The 18,318-nt window shown below is 32.7% G+C and overlaps 1 protein-coding gene across 1 annotated transcript; it reads left to right on the forward strand.

Annotated features, from left to right (window-relative positions):
- The first annotated feature begins 1,211 nt into the window (after positions 1–1,211).
- On the forward strand, positions 1,212–8,284 carry LOC128552353 (uncharacterized). Its single transcript, XM_053533381.1, has 4 exons — positions 1,212–1,287; positions 2,862–2,910; positions 4,373–4,534; positions 7,998–8,284. Exons 1-4 carry the CDS (start codon positions 1,249–1,251, stop codon positions 8,231–8,233), a joined length of 486 nt encoding a protein of 161 aa, XP_053389356.1. The 5' UTR covers positions 1,212–1,248; the 3' UTR covers positions 8,234–8,284.
- Positions 8,285–18,318: the final 10,034 nt, after the last annotated feature.

Genomic DNA, 18,318 nt, shown 5'->3' on the forward strand with positions numbered 1-18,318 from the left:
GCAATATATCTACACGGTTAATTCACCCCAAAGTCCTCCTGGGCGCTGTGAATTACAGCAGCAACAAGGATTTGTGCCCATTTTCGGACAACTGAAAAAATGACAAAAATTACGATTTTCAACGTGAAATATGACCAAAAAAAATACAATTTTCAACACATTTTACTTTTCGTCTGCAGCACATTATGCATAAATTACTAACACTATAATTTTTCATCTCATAAAGACCTCAGTGATGAGTTAAAGTGACCAAAGGTTGGCCCAATTGCATTATTTTGGCGCAGAATGCTAAATGGTTTAATTTATCCTCATGTCCTCCTTGACGCTGTGAATTACAGCAGTGACAAAGATTCTAGTGCATTTTCGGGAATCTAAACTTTATAAAAAGTACGATGCAGTCGGTTTCCTGAACATCTATCGGCAATGTAATAAGTACATATACTCTTTTGAACAAACATACCAAGAATGTATCGATATCGTGAAATACATCCTTGAGCCCTCGTGATAGTTTTGAAGTATAGCAGTAAGAGGGTTTCAAGTCCATGTTCTTGGATATAAACAATGATAAAAATACTATTTAAAACAGATTTGAAAACTTTTCGACGACAAATAATGCATTAATTGCTTAAATTGATTTCATGTTGTATCTCGTGTACAACTTCCGGCCGGCTACTCTTACTGTTACTTTCAACAGTAGCATCACTTAATACTGTTGTTACTGCTATAACTTCACAACAGTGGTAGCAGTAATACTGCTGTTACTGCTATAACGTTCCAGCAGTAACAGCAGTATTACTGCTGATTTTGCAACAACGTTACTGCTCTACTGTTAACTTCACGCCGGTATTTCTAGTAGGGATTGAACTATATGCATTGGGTTTTTTTATTCCTTAAATAAATCTTCAATAGAATTTTCGAAAAGTGAAAAAGTCATAAATTGATATATTCAAGGGCATATGTATATTCCGTTTGTTCTCCTAATAATAGACTTTTACAGTATTAGGACGGTCTACGGTATTCTGAGTTTGATTGCATCTTCTGTTTTTCAATAGTATGAACTGAAATAATTACACGACTGTCGAAATGTTCCATATCATAATTTTAATTGTACTAAATGTGCTTATTTTGCTTTAGCTATGAATTGACCGAAAGGTTATCTATTATGTGTCAGATTATTTTAACAAATTTAATGACTTGATAGCAGACTTAAGTTCTCATAGTAAGCGTCAGAACAACAAAGTTGCAGTCATGTTTACGCCACAACACGGTGTCATTACCTTCGTCTTGGTAAGTAATTATTTAAACTTTCGATTTGATCACTGTTATATAATTTACAAGAAATGTTTACGCAAGTACGTTTTAAACGTTCACTTATGAACACATCTGTTTGCTATAAGGTGCCACTTTCGTTAAGTACAAGATGGTGACGATAGTAAAAGAATCCTACAAGATGCCACTTTCGTTAAGTACAAGATGGTGACGATAGTTAAAGAATCTTACAAGGTGCCACTTCCGTTAAGTACAAGATGGAGGCGATAGTAGAAGAATCGTGTTGCATGTTTTATAAATGACATGACAAAAGATTTTATGTTATGAGAAATTCAAACAGAAATGATTTATTAAAAAACATAATTTAACAGGTAACGTTGTTTGACTGTTAATTGTTGTATTCATCTGGAAGAGAGCTATCACTCTCGTCCCTTTGATTTGATATTAAAGTTCCCGTTACTCATTAGCGCCTATCACCTTACACAATCTCCATGCTTGGCAGAAACATTTTACTATACTGTTGGTTTGTTCTGGAGACAGCTACCTATAGCACTTAATAAATGGAAAAGCATTAAACTATGATATCACTCGCTTACTGTTATATTGATTGATATCCCTAAAATGTGAATAAGAAACTTAGCTATGTCCAGTCGTGCAATATATGAATGGAATAATGCTATACATTGTGTATCTCAATTTTCATCATTTGTGGATATTTGCGCTTATTCCCTATAGTTTTGGACGAAACCAATGGAAACAGATGTTTGTTTCTGTGATGTAGTAGGTTCTGTCAGTGTAAGAATTTGTTACATTGTATGTTTTCATTGCTCTTCAAATATTGGAGATAGAACACATTCGATAAAAATAAATGACAAAATTTGTTAGGCATGCTAGTTTTAGCAAAGCTGCACCTCTTTAAATGAATTTAGAACGATTATTGAACATTGAGCACTTCTTTACATAGGTATTACAATCGCATGATGTTAGTTAAGGTTTAAGATTAGTCAGTATTTATACCATCATTATTTTCATTGAGATTTAATCGGTTAAAAGTCACCATTATATTCAACAGAGGACGTAGAGCATAACATTATATTCTTCAATGACGTCACAAGTCCGCTAGCTACGGGGTCATATAGCTTGTAAAGATAAACAACATAATGTAAATAATTTTATCTCGTTTAATATTTGGAGATAGAGCACTGTAAGAATCAGAAATTATTACATTTACAAATTGAGCTTTGTTCAAAAACAAGCAGTCAACATAAACGTCTGAACACGGAATGAACGGAACGTTTGGTTGTGTTATTTCTTTTCTTTTTTTAATTTTTGAAAAAGATAAATAAATGCTTTAGAATCTTTTAACATATTTTTCTCAAAAATTTTAAAAGAAAATAGATCATTATCAAGATCAACCAACAGACGGTATGTATAGTGCGTCATGTAATGTTAATAATTGCATACCGGTGATTTTAGTATTTTAATATTTCTCTCGTTGTTGTTGTGTATAATCATGATAATACGTTTACTGTTGAAGCGCGTAGTATGAACATTTGAAAAACGAATATTATCATTTTTTTTATTTACTATAGATTGTGTTGCTACGCTACGGATCTGGAGATGTCTGCACCAAGGACATTTGTAAGAACTGTGTTATAGAATGTTGTACAGTACTTTCAGAAATAAGTGAGACCGGTTATAAAAGTGAACTGGGGCCGTATTCATAAAGCATCTTAAGTATAAGTATAAGAAATTGATTATTTACTTAAGTATTACTTAGGTTAGACATTTATTTTACTTAAGTATATTTGTTATTCATGTTATTCATAAAACAACTTAATAAGTAATTGTTGTTTTTTTATTGTGGACGAAAACATTAAAAAACAACATTAATTTCAGACAGATACAACATGCACAATTATGTTTAAAGTGCTTTTATCTGAAAACAACACTTTAATCGTACTCACCACGCTATTTTATTTTCTGACTTAAGTAATTTCTTACGTATCTTAAGTTTTAGCTGTTTTATGACTAGAACTCAAGTTTTTACTTAGACTTAAGTTGAAATCACCACAAACTTAAGTAAAATCTTAAACTTAAGTCAAAACTTATACTTAAGATGCTTTATGAATACGGCCCCTGGCCAACAAATCAACGTCTTTGAAAATATTAAATATATGAATTATGGTAATATATACAAGAAGATCAGATCAATAGCAGATTCGGTTTGATGAGTGTGTTCATAAGAGGTAATGAAATGTTTGCTTTTGTATCACTGTGATTTTTCGAAATGATTTCAATACTTGGCCATTTTCAAGCAAGGGTACTCATTACTAAGACGTAACTGATTTTATTAACAATAAAAACTATGTATTAAAGTTAAATGATAAAATTAACATAGAAAGCAACGTAACCTATTGTTTAAGGGACATGCCTTTAGATTTAAGTAGTTTCTTTTAAAATTTAACGAATGCTTTCATTTGTTAGAAATTAATTCAGATACATATTAAAAACTCCGACTAAATCATTTCAATAGAGTATTTAATTTTAAAGTTCAAAACACAGTACAATAACAATAAATATAGAAAAGCTCTCAAAATGCTTATCAACTTATTATTATATAACATGAATTGATTTATATTTACTAAAATTGATCATTGACAATCTGTTTTAAGAATGTTCATCAGGAGACACGCTCTTCTAAATTTTACCGATATCAAATCTTAGGTATTCCGGCATGCCATACACTGAAACGGGACTTACCTGTTTTTCGACGGTGCTAGAAAAACTCGCCTTACATCCGGGGTGGAAGATAACCGAAAGGAAAGTGTTTAAAAGAAAAGCAGTCGTTATAATATTTTTTCTATTAAGTGAAGAATGCGGCATGGGATACAAGAAAAGAGAATCTATCATTAGTTTCAGGTGCGAATAAAATATCCGGCTCGGCACCTGAACAGCTATTCTCGAGCCAGATATTTCCATCTGCACCTTTAACAAATGAAATATTCTTATATGCACATAATTAGTAAAGCACATTCATACACTACACACATCACTACTTTACTTAGCATGATTCTTATGTAATGCTTTTCTATTTATCTAGCAACAAAAGGTCGACGTTTTATGGTAACTGTTCCAGCTTTTGTAAGCCTGATTAATTTCAACTGCTCAATAAGTATAGCAAGTACAGGAAACAGCCACGCAGTAGTGTTGCATCACAACGGGCACAACTCAACAAAGTTGGGAAATTACAGCTTATTGCCAGGTATGTAAAGTCTGTTTTTAGAATAAAAAAGAAAAACGACGCATGGCTTTCCTTAAATGAAATATTGCCCTGTGTAGGTAATTTTTTTTTTGTTGAATTAGTATGCACACTATGGTATCACCACATTCACTATTTAATCAACGTTGTTTCAACTCCAAAAACAACACAGTTACATGGCGTTCTACATTACTAAAGACGCAATTTTACTAGCACCTTTTCTTGAAGAGTTACTGTTTAAGGAATAATGCTATTTGTACCTTAAACACTTCAACTTTAATCAACCACATTTGAAGTACTATTGAAAACTCGAAAGTTAAACCAAAGAAACACATTTATTGGTCAAAGAAAATTCTTCAAATTGCATATGCCTACCTCCATTACGGAAACAAAACGATTCCCTTGCATTCACAGATAAGGATAAGGCCAACACATTAAATGACTTTTTTGTATCTATTTCTACTATTGACGACTCAGAAGCTACACTACCATCACTGACAAGTAAAACAAATAAAGTACTAAAAGATATAAAAGTTACTGAACAAGATGTAGTTGATGTTCTTAAAATCTTCTTGTTAACAAAGCAAGTGGGCCTGATGAAATAAGTCATCGAATGTTAAAGGAAACGCATTTAACTATTTGCAAACCATTGGCAGTTTTATTGAGCAGATCTTTAGAACTGAATATGTATCCTGAAAGTTGGAAAACTGAAAATGTTATGCAATTATTTAAAAAGGGAGATTAATAATATCTGTCATGTGTTTACGATCGGATAGAAATATCCGTCCTGAGGGCACCTGCGCATTGGGCGGTAATAAGGCTTGCCGAATTACCGCCCATGCGCATGTGCCATCGGGACGGATATTTCTATCCGATTCGTAAACACATGACTGATATTTTTTCTTGCATATCGTATACATGTTATTTATTCTGGCAGATTATTTTTCTTGAATACAGTATTTTACAAGTAACAGGTAGATATACTTACGTAGCACTCTTTCTTATAGTAGAGAATGAACACAAAGCGCGGGAAATTAACGTCCGAAAGCAGAAGTGACGTCATCATGTTTTGCGTTACGCACAATAACAAAGTTCCACTTTAGTTTTATAATTTGTAGCGTAACATTATGTTCTCACGGTAAACTAACGTATTTTGAATCGAGAAATATACTATAAGGAACGGAGAGAAACTATCAAGGTACCTGCTTTTTTTCGTATTTTACATAAACAATATATTATCAGTGCATGAACCACTAGTTGTCATTAACAGCACGAGAGTTATCTGGCATGGGGGGTGCCAGATGGGTTTTGCCGGAATGGGTAAAATCACCGGAAACGCCAGTCCGTTATGCAAGAAATGGCTACTTCTTCTAACTACAGACCTTTGTCACTCATTAGCTGTCTTGAAAAGGTAATGGTACGCATTATATTCAAATACTTATATAACTATTGTCATGAAAATAAATTTATATTTAAAAATTAGTCAGGATTTATCCCGGGCCATTCTACAGTTTATCAGTTAACCGATATTTATAATCAAATTTGTAAAGCTTTTGATGACAGAAAAGCCACATGTATTGTTTTTTGCGTTATAAGCAAAGCTTTTGATCGTGCTTGGCATAACGGTCTTATTTATAAACTAAAACAATATGGTGTGACTGGCAATATCATAAATTGGATTTCTAGTTATTTAGATAGTAGGAAGCAAAACGTTTTCGTGGGATAGAATTTGCTAATGAAAGAGTTGCTCGGGCCTCTCCCTTTTTAATATACGTTAATGATATTGATGATTCTCTGGAGTATAACAAGATTGTTTGCCGACGATAGCTCTTTAGCAGTTAGTTTTAATGACATTAAATACATCGAGACAACGATAAATACAGATTTGAATATTATATCTCGTTGGGCAAAACAATGGCTAATTAAGATTAATCCAGCAAAAACTGAAGTTATGTATCTTTCACTAGCTAAACAAAATCGCAGTTTACCGACACTTTACTTTCAAGACACACTTTTATCTTTTGTTGATAGTCATAAACATTTAGGGTTTACATTTAGCAATAATGGATCATGACATGATCATATTTCTAATATAACTGCATCGGCAGCAAAAATTCTAGGAACAATGTTGAAATTCAAACCTAAACGAAAAACATTGAATCAAATATATATTTCTTACTTAAGACCTATTATTGAATATGCTTCGACTGGGACAGCTGTACAATTTACGAAAAAGTTTTATTAGATAGAATTCAATACGACGCAGCGAGAATTGTAACAGGTCTAACTCGATCCGTATCTATTGAAAGATTACTTCATGAAATAGGCTGGGTTTCTTTGTCAGACAGAAGACAAATGCAAAAATTAATACTGGTATATAAATATAGCCGTGGAGAGTTACCAAATTATTTAACAGAACAATTTCCATATACCGTATTCGAAACTAACACTTATGGATTAAGAAACAATGCAGATTACGCTACTGCGGCACGTCGGCTACAAATTTATGCAAATTCAGTTATACCTTCATCGGTCAATCTTTGGAATAACCTTGATATGCAGATACGCAACTCTGATTCTTTATCAATCTTCAAGCACAAATTAAAAGAAAAATTCAAACCACATTTAGTACCTTCTTTTTTCATTTCCGGAGAGAGATTTCCACAGATTCATCACGCACGAATACGAAATAAATGAAGCAATCTTAATGCAGACTTATCACAAACCACTTATAATCCAGTCTGTGAATGCGGATATATTAATGAAGATGCAGAACATTATTTTTTAAATGTCCAAATTTTGCATTTCAACGTCGACAATTGTTTGTTAACACGCGACAGTATCATCCCATAAGTACCAGAAAATTACTTTTTGGCTGGGATAATTTAACAGATGAAGACAACGTTATAATTTTTCGTCAAGTACACAGCTACATAAAACTTACGAGACCATTTAGCCATGACTAATATTTAAGTCATAAGGAGCTGTCATTTACAATAGTTAAGGGGATAACAAGCAAATATATTTATATTACAAATCAACATTGTTGCATCGGGGGCGTTGAGAGCGAACAGAACATACATTTCCTTTTTTTTAAATTAAATTTAATATTTCATTTCAAAACTTATCTTTGTTGTTTTTTCTTCTTCTATTTTCCAAAAGTAATTATGAAAAATTGCATGTAAAACATTTACTTAGTATGTATTTATCTTGAACACAACTCTGATCATTTTGTTACATTACTTATCTCAGGGTAGGGCCGTCATTAATGTTGGTAAAACTTGTGGCCCAACCCATTTGCTTTTTACCTAAATCGTCTTCATCATATGTTTGTTTGTTTTAATGTGTTATAAATTTGTATGTACTATGTATTGCATGTTTTTGATTAGCAATAAAATATGATTAAATCAAAGAAACACACAATTGCACACAAACGCGTGTTTGATATATTCATCTTTATATATAGGAGCAGTGCAAAACCTTTACATCAGTGGAAAATCTATAGACCAATCTGCAGTCGGAAAGCAAACGAAAGTCATTGAAATAGTGTCTTCTGTTGACGTTGCTGTATACGTCAGTGGATACGGATCAGGTGTTGCAGCGTCATCTGTCGTCTTTCCTGTCGAAGCACTTTCTGTTGAGTATTCCGTACCAACTTACAAGACATTCCACAGGTATGTTTACAATCTAGACATGGTTTAAAAAATAACTGAGCTTCAGCAAGTCAAATCCATTAAAGATTTTTAAATTCATGTTAATGCACATTTGTATCTCTGCTTGAGAACATTTCTGATATATAAATACATGTCTTAAACACAGCCATATACTTCAGTCATCACAACGAAATCAGTGTCAAGTAACACAATTGCTAAGTACTACTTAATACCCCGATTTGTAAACGATTTTTACGATATTTTCCAAGCTAGGGAAAATAAAAAATTTAGAGGACATATTTCAACCAAACAATAATATTTTATCTATTAAAAAAGTGTGTAAATATTTGATTAAAACTCTATATTTTGCAGAATATCAAAATATGGTACTTTGCGCATGCTCATAACTATTCTGAAACTGAAACTGTTTTATTTGATTAAACGCCTGTTATTACGTAAAACATATTCGATGGCATTTTACAAACACATAGAAAAATTACGTCTAAAATTAAAACATTTTAAAAGATGTAAGAAATAAATGAACTTAAATATTATTGTGAATAAACTATTAAGTAAGTATTAAACAAAATATCAGGCATCTTCAACCTTAAGAACATAAGATTAATAGAATATTAAAATATTAAGATATAGTAAGATAGCTGTAAATAAGTAAAAAATTAATTATAGTGACATGTCCATAAGTTATTACAAACAACTGTACTTTAGTACTAAACTGTGATAAAATTGCACATATTCGAATGTATTTACACAGTAAAAAATTATCCAGTTCATGTTAACACAATATCATCAAAATCATAGTCAAAGACTTTAAAAGAGTGCAAAGCAATCTCGAAAATAATGAGTTTTCAACTTCGTTTTGAAAACATCTGTTTCTGAATTCATTATTTTTTGAGAGGTAATTCGTTCCAGCGTTTAGGTCCAACAGTACTAAAACTTTTGTCAATGAACGTTTTGCGCTTGTTGAAAGGAACAACGAAGCTCCCAGAAACGGAATTTGAAGAACGCAAGTTTCTTGTCTGAGTTTGTTTTATGAGTAGTTCTGAAAGATATTCTGGAGAATTTCCGACTGAACAATCATACACGTAGGTGAGCATCTTGAATGTGATTCTGGCTTTGATAGGTAGCCAGTGAAGATCATAGAGCGCTTGTTTGGAACTGTGATATTTTTTCTCGATTATGGACAAGTTTTGCACACATGTTTTGAATTCGTTGCATTTTGTTTACCTCGCTTTGAGCAATACCATACAAAATGACATTACAATTATCTAAACGGGATATCACCAATGGGAGCACAAGAGTTTCAGCAGCTTCTTTGTTTAGATATTTCCGAATACATTTTATTCTGAAGTAGTTGAGCATCGCTGTTCTACATTTTCGTTTCTACATGCTCTTTTAGGTTCAAATTTTCATCCAGGTATGCACCTAGATATCGAATAAAGCTCAATGATTTCACTTCATCACCTACAATGCATATCTTGTCAGTTGCACACGTAGAAAGCTGTTGCCTACTACATTTTTTGTACCAAACATGATGAACTCGGTTTTGGAAGTGTTCATGTTGGGCTTACTTTCATTCATCCAGTTTTGATTGTTAAAGCACATTGTTCTAGTTTATGTATTGCCTGGGATTCCAGTGTTGAAGATGATGGTTTAAGGCGTTTATTAGCAGTGTTGTCATCCGCAAAGCCGTAAACTGAAATCGATGGTTGAATAACATCAAACAGTGTCCCAGCATGCATATGTCAAATAGAGCCACGGTCCTAAGCAACTCCCTCGTTGAACGCTACAATGTAACTGGTGTGGAAAGGACATGGTTGAATTGACACTTACACGGCAGCTTCTGAGTTGCAGATAGAAATCAACCCAGCTCAGTACTGTTCCATAAACGCCATACTTGTTTCATGTTTAGTTATCCTTTAGAAACAATAAAACATTTCTCAAACTCTGGAAGGTGTTCTTCCAAATGTGTTATGTTCATCCCATTTCTGATTTCATTGTAATTCTATTATTTTGTGATGCTGTCTTTAAGAAACTTCAACAAACAAAAATAATAAAATAAACGAGGTATGTTCATATTTACAACGTTTTCAAATGTCGATGTTGATTTCAAAAATAGTGATGTTTTAAAAAGGAATTTCAAATTAGATTATGGACATTCCTATGGTTAGGCAAAGTACTTTTTAGTATAACTGCACGCTCTAAGGGTCCTTTAAATCTCAATAAGCGTGTACCGTACGTATACATAAACGAAACAATGATCTTTAGTGTTTCAGTCAATGTCTGTTCTCAAGTTTATTAAGTGATTCCACTTGAATGCCTCTATGGGCCGCTAGAGCTAACAGTAGAAAACTTTTAAACAAATTCTTCTCGTGAACCACTTGACAGCTCTTCATCAAGGTCTGTCGCATCTTTGGATAGGTCTTTCTCCAGTTTATTTAAACGGTTCCTCTTGACTGCATAAATCGGGCATCAGAGCTGAAATAGAAGAACAATCTTTAAAACAACTTCTTCTCAAAAGCACATAACTTATCTTCGCTTAACTTCGTCCATAGCTTCCAAGGAACAACTTTCTCTTCTTACGTCTGTTCAAATGATTCCGCTTGACTGCACTTAATATTCCTCAAAAAAACCTTTTAAATGACTTTTTCTCATGAAACCGTTAATGGGTGTTCAATAAAATTGGTCAAAAGCACCTTGTATGAACCTTTCATATGTTTGCTCAAATAATTCCACTTGATTGCATTTAATGGTTACAAAAGCTAAAAAGAATCTTCAAGCCAAATAACCTTGATAGCATAATGTATTGAAAAGAGCCATCTAACAATTAAGCTGATCATGCCTGCACTTCTAAATGCACAGTGTTATATCATGTATAGTCCTGTGAAAAATATCTTTATATAGTATTTGTGACATGGTTAATTCAAGCAGTTATTCATTTTCTGAAATTGAAGTTTTTGGAAAGTTACAAAACAAACCGATAAAGAAACGACTGTGCAAACAAGATTTTTTTAAGGTTTCGATGGAGGCCTTGAGAAACAAAAATCAAACAACACCAAATCATAGAAAGAAACAGTTGTTTGACATGAAAATTGAACAGCATGTAAAACATGTATATTACTTTACGAAACAAGTGTCAGTATACTGATATAAACATTGAATTCCGGAAAAGGGCTGCCTAAAGGGGCTCCACTTCCGGACAGTTAAACGCCTTAAAAACTCACCATTTTCAAAGAACTGTTACACATGTTTGTTTTGATGCATTTGTAATAGCGTGCGAGTGGTGAAATTTCACGTAACAAGGTGGAACATAGTTTTCAGCAATTGTTTATCTTTTTTTCTTTACAAATGGCATTCATTTTCAAAGGGAGACAACTTTTTCTCAAAGATTACTTAAAATAATCGAAAAAAGTTGTTTCCCTTTGAAAATGAATGCCATTTGTACTTAAAATAATCGGGAACAGTTGTCTCCCTTTGAAAATGAATGCCATATGTAAAGAAATAATGATAAACAATTGCTGAAAACTGTGTTCCACCTTGTTATGCGAAATTTCACCACTCGCACGCTATTGCAAATGCATCAAAACGAACATGTGTAACTGTTCTTTGAAAATGGTGAGTTTTTAAAGGCGTTTAACTGTCCGGAAGTGGAGCCCCTTTAGGCAGCCCTTTTCCGGAATTCAATGTTTATATGAGTATACTGACACTTGTTTCGTAAAGTAATATACATGTTTTACATGCTGTTCAATTTTCATGTCAAACAACTCTTTCTTTCTATGATTTGGTGATGTTTGATTTTTGTTTCTCAAGGCCTCCATCGAAACCTTAAGTTATTCGTGTCTTCACGCCATATGCCACACTGCAGCAATTGCAGTAGGTATGAACTTTGAATTTATCACTAAAAAGTCTTCTTTAGTAAACTGGTTAAAAAGTAAAAAATAGTCCAGCTTTGAATTGCACTGCCATATTCGCGTTGGTTTCAAGGACAAGTACTAGTCAAGTGCCTAAATCCGGACACTTTTGGTGTGTTTTTTGACAATAACTTTGCATTCTGAAAACACACATGCATTTCATTTCAAATGTATAATTTTAGGTTCTTTATAAATTTCTATGCAAAACAACAAAATGGTGTATTGCTGATTTCATCATGAAAAAGTAAACTGACGTGGACCAGTAAAAGCTGTAAAAATCGACCTTCAGATTGCTTAAATATTCGGACACTATTTGGGTATAAAATGCAACGACCCAGTGCACCAAAAAATAACAATAAACACGATTTTTTTTAAGCAAAACAGTCAAATTCAGACCTGTAAGTATATACAGACATCTCCGTTTGATCTAATTTTATTACCTGTTTATCGCGTATATATAAATACCGAGGGTAGCACAGAATTCTTAAACATGCTTTTACCTCAGCTTTAATCAATTAAGGTATTGGACCCGTAATACAGTACCTCCTTTTTGAAGAGTATTCAATTCCTACCATAAACCTACTTTGACTGCAATTTTCAGGGGAGGGCGGGGGGCGTAGGTTCAAGCCCCACTGGGACCAAAATTTTTTTCTCCATAGTTTCCTTTTTTCGTGTAAGTTTTTACTTTTTTCAAGACTTATTATGGATGTATTGTACAAAAGTGGAAAATTTTGATTTGATAAGCGATTTCTTGCTGTTCAAAGTGAATTCACCTCTGAATCAGGCGGGGTAGAGTTAGACATCTTTAAAAATACTGGGGTACATGCAGTAAAAGTTCTCTATTTTGCCTTCATTCTTTAGATTACATATTGTGGAAAAAATGCAGGTAGGTTTTACTTCTGCTCCAAGGTTATTTTTGAATGAAGTGAGCAAATTTCAAAACAGACCCACAGGATTCGACCTTATTTTTTTCAATGTTGGAGATAGAATTCTGTCTCATTAAATCTGTTTACTTGAGGCACCCTAGTAAAATGATATTTACAGTTTTATTTTGTGTTTTATAATTGTTTAACAATAGTTTGACGTTTCATTTATCAAAATTAATGCTGTAATGAATTCTCTGCAAATGTTTTAGATAGGGCCATCACATTGAAATTTGTCTCTTCTTGAGCTTGAGGAAATTCCATAAATTTTACAAAATTTACAAAAAACGGCACGGTAAAAGTTGTTTAAAATTTGCAACACAGTGCGAAAAATGGTCATCTATAAGAATATACCAAGCAAATGGCATTTTTTAAAAATGACTATTAGGGGTCCAATACCTTATGAAGAAGAGTCGTCTGCAATAGGCAATACGTTTCTGATTAAATCAGTACCTCGTCGCACCTCAAATAAATGGCGTGCGCTGTATGACGTCATGCCTTGCGACAAACAATGTTTACTTTTAGTGGTGCCAATTTTGAAGGTAATTTATTCCGAAAATACTTACATTCATACACTGTTGTTGACAACTGGTCATCAAGGCATGCGTTTGCGTCGATCCTGTTCATTTCTGTAAAAATTCCGATCTTAAAGCATTTTTAATGGTGTCCGAATTATTAAGCACCGTCCGGATTTAGGCACTGGACCAGTATGTTTTGAATTCAACTGCCAAATTGTATCTTTGATATATTTGTTAAAAGAAAAAGTCCAGCTTTGAACTGCACTGCCACATTTGCGTTGGTTTGAAAACAAAATCTAAGGGACATAACTAGTTTTCGTTGGTTAATTGTGCTAGATGTTTTGAATAGCATGTGATGTCTTTCTCGGGGACTTTTGTTTGAGCCGATGGACATAGCAGTGTTTTATACTGCGCCACGTCAAGACCCTTTCTGGCAGTTTTGTCGTTACCTGTTGGATGTACGTTCGGTACAGAGTTTGGTAGCTCCTTAAAGTTTGAAGATCTTGTGTAAATTGTTGAATTGACAGCTTATACACTTCAAAAGTGGCCGTTACATATTTTTTTGACGTCCGTTCGGGCTTAAGTTTGGTAGCTTATAGTTTTAAATTTAAATTTTAAGAAGCTAAAAATTAGTAAATATATATAAGCGACACACGTCTCTCTTTGAACTAATGCAAAAAATGAGTAAGTTCATAATAACTGAAGCCTAAGAGAAAAAAAGTAATAAAATTCAAATATATAATTCAGCCCAACTTCTTGGTGCAAAAACAATTAATTATAAAATTTTAAAATAAACAATAGATAAATATTGTTCGCCAAATGAAAAGACAGATGAATCTTGCATTCTTTATAAGATATCATAAATATTTTATATTTGTGGTCTCCTTTATCTAGACCTATCAATGTTAAATTGTCATGTATGAAAAAAGTGCTACTAACAATTAACAAATAAAACAAGTAAAATGCATCATCATTTGAACATATACGTTGTAAATGCATGAAACACCCTAAACCAAATAGATAAATAAAGATGACAAAATCCTACTACAGGCATTGAGTGAGGAATTGTCTATATACACACCGTTGAAGTATGTACACCGTTTAAGTTAAGTACCATTGCGTATAATATTCTGACTAAAGGTTAGGGTACATGTAAGTATTACCATGTCAACCTTACTTAAATGGTGTACATACTTAAACGATGTACATATAGACATTACCCATTGAGTCAAGGAACAATTCATCAAGTACACCTAACCAGAATGTTAATGCCCAAGTGTTACACCTGTCAGATTTGTACTTGCAAGACAGACAATAGTGGACAAGTAATGATCATATGGTTATCGTTAGACAATTTGAACATGTCAAAGCAAATGACCTGTGAAAAGACGCATTGTCAGTGGTCGCCTTATAAAAATCTAGCCTTACGTTATAGACTCGTACAATATTCATTCATACAGCATAATGTAGAGATGGTACCTACCCAAGAACATCTAAGGGTAACAACCCTGAATTGACCAATAAACTGAAGCCAGCATAGAACATTTGTCAAAAGTGAAAGAAAAATCAAATAGGTCCTTTTCCAAAAAACTTATCAGGCAGACAAAATATGACCTACATTTGTTTAAATCTCTTTGTATTCAATATACAACATGCACACTTTTCTCATGGCTTACATTAACTGACAGTTATTTTATAAGTTGTAGTGAGGCCCTGATAGAAAGCTTAGTAGTGAATGAAAATAAAGTAAAATAATGCATAAATTCCTTTGAAGAAATTTTACGACATTAGGGTATTACAAGCGTAATAGAGTACCTTCTTTTTGACGAGTATTCAATTCCTACCATAAACCTACTTTTACTGCAATTCTAAGGGGGGTGTGGTGTGTGTGTGTGTGTGGGGGGGGGGGGGGGGGCATAGGTTCAAGCTCTACTGGGACCAAATTTTTGTCCTTAGTTTCCTTTTTTCTAGTAAGTTTTTACTTCTTTCAAAACTTATAATTCATTTATTGTACAAATATGGAGAAAAAAATATGATAAGCGATTTCTTGTTGTTCAAAGTGAATTTCTTGCTGTTCAAAGTAAATTTACTACTTAAACAGAAGGAATAGAGTTACATATCTATAAAAAATACTGAGTTACATGCGGTAAAAGTTCTCTATTTTGCTTTCACTCTTTAGATTACATATCGTGGAAGAAATGCAGGTAGGTTTTACGTCTGCCCCAAGGTTATTTTTGAATGAAGTAAGCAAATTTCAAAACAGAAACATAGGATTCGACCTTATTTTTTCAATGTTGAAATTAGAATTCTGTCTCATTAAATCCGTTTACTTGAGGCACCCAAGAAAAATGATATTTACATTTTTATTTTGTGTTTTATAATTGTTTACCAATAGTTCGAGGTTTCTTTTATTAAAAAAAATGAGTTCTCTGCAAATGTTTTGGATAGAGGCTATCACTTTGAAATGTGTGGTTGTTATTACAACATTTTAAGGTAGCTGATAGGTAATGACTCTCTGCAATGTATTTTAAGCAATTCAACATTCTCTAGAAGGAACTATCACGATCAGTGCTTTCCATAAAAAACGAATAAATGCTGAAGAAGTATAGGAGATTACTTTATTTGATGATTTTCGTGACAGGTCAACTAACTTAAACAAAATATAAGGTGTTTTATTTATTGTTGTAAACAAAGTAAGCGGGTAACTTCAGATATCAACATTATATCAACTGTTCTATTAATTTACAATTTTAACTGTTAACACATTTTGAAAAAAGGATTTTTGTTGGGGTCTCTCATTTACAGTTATATCAACAATTATCACCTGAATTGGGTGCATTCATGAGTGAAAAATATTGATGGTAAAATGGTGTAGGGGTTTGTTTACATTATAAAATCTTTAATAACTTCTTTTAGGTACATTTTTTGGTATGGTTTTGGAAAGCCTATAATAAAGAGCATGTCATTCTCTTTCACTCGATTTTTTCATGAGTTTTAGACTCTTGGCTAGTCTTGGATTTTGACTTTATTAAAAGACAAAAGGAATTTTAGTATAGGCTCTTTCAAAGTGTTGAAAGTAGACTAAACTTACACTAGACACTACTAAATTTATTTAGCTGTGGAGACTTTTGATATAGACTATAATTGGAGAAATCCTAAAATCATTGAAAAACGGTCAATACAAGAGTTGTCCATTTTTCTTCAGATATTTTGAGAAAGTCCTTTTTCAAATATCAAATATTTCTATTTTTACATGGAGAGGAGGAAAACCATACATATATCATTTCACTCTGAAAAAATCTGTAAAGATGAATTTGAGATTTTTTAGATTCCACCTCTACAACATACTAAAAGATAAAGTAATTTGCATAGCTTTAATTTTTAAGGATACAAAACGCATGAAGTATCTAATTTAGTAATTTAATATGAAATTACATACCCTGTCGTAATTAGACAGATCAATCGTAAGCCGTACACTTAAAGATTTTAACGGTGGTATTCGCTAAAGAAAACTGAAAACCAAAAAACAAACACACAAATCTCATGAAATAAAGCTAACATAAATTCAGTAAGATAAAAATAACACAACCATCATTCACACTTCGAAAAATATCAACTTAACTCACACAAGTTGACAGACCAGATAAGGCAATGCAAGTTATGTGTATTTAAACATGACTCAATTAGCTTGACCAACAATTCTGCCCATGTCAACCGAAAGAGAGAATGACTTGAGCAACTATATTACTACTTGTACCGTTGAGTAATCATCAAATGATATTCTTTTGCATGTCAGCCAACCCATAGGCTGTTAAAAGGTGAATGGCAGGTGTAATAAGGAAAATGTGACCCGTTGAGGTACTTCCGCCATCTTGAATTTAGAGTGACTTTCATTTGAGGTGTGAAAATATAGTGAACAAAAGCTTTCGAATGCAGCTGTTCCATGGCACAAAACAGCTCAGTTTGCAAGACCGGAACTAAAAGTAGCTGTATAAAAAGTAATACTAAAATTTGGAAATAAACAAAGCAGATATTTTACCTGTGCTTTTCCAAATTTTTGGTTAGATTAGTAGTAAAGTAATTGTTTGTGCGAAGTCAATCTAACCTCATTTGACCTTTTGACCCTCGGTCCGAACTGACCAATGCCGGACAATTTAAAATCCACAGGTTTTAAACCCAATAAAAACCTCTGATTTAACTAAAGATGATTTAATTAAAGATGATTTAAAATGAAGAAAACATATGTCTTTATTTAAAAATAGTTTCCACTTAAAAACTTTAAACACTACACCGAGATACAAAATGTAGAATAAGTTTGGCCTAATATAACATACAGGAAGTAAAATATAATGTGGTTGAATTTAGACCACATTTATTTTCTGTTTAAATAACTCTTTTACTTCCTTGTTTTGTAATCCTTCTACATAGATAAAACAACTGTTAAAGACATTAGAAATGACACAAAATGTACACAATACCAATAAATACATTAATAATTATCCATGAAACAAGAAAATTTCAAACTAAAAATAACACAGACCGGGAAACCAAATGCTAAATATAACAACTAAAAATAACACAGACCGGGAAACCAAATGCTAAATATAACAAATATAATAAGGTCGGTTATTTACAAATCTATCCCTCTTTTTATTAAAAAACAAGTAATATCTCCCTTTGATAATTGAAATTCATACAAATTATTTTAATTAATATTGGAAGAATAAAATTACTTTAGGAGTTGTTATTATTTAGAACAAAAGT

The sequence above is a fragment of the Mercenaria mercenaria genome, unplaced genomic scaffold (genome assembly GCF_021730395.1).
Source record: "Mercenaria mercenaria strain notata unplaced genomic scaffold, MADL_Memer_1 contig_2429, whole genome shotgun sequence".
Classification (NCBI taxonomy): domain Eukaryota; kingdom Metazoa; phylum Mollusca; class Bivalvia; order Venerida; family Veneridae; genus Mercenaria; species Mercenaria mercenaria.

Coding starts and splice junctions, on each gene's coding strand:
- LOC128552353 (XM_053533381.1), top strand. CDS start 1,249: ATGTTTACGCCACAACACGGTGTCATTACCTTCGTCTTG. Junction 2,911..4,372: donor TGTCTGCACCAAGGACATTT/GTAAGAACTGTG, acceptor CTATTTATCTAG/CAACAAAAGGTCGACGTTTT. Junction 4,535..7,997: donor AAATTACAGCTTATTGCCAG/GTATGTAAAGTC, acceptor CTTTATATATAG/GAGCAGTGCAAAACCTTTAC.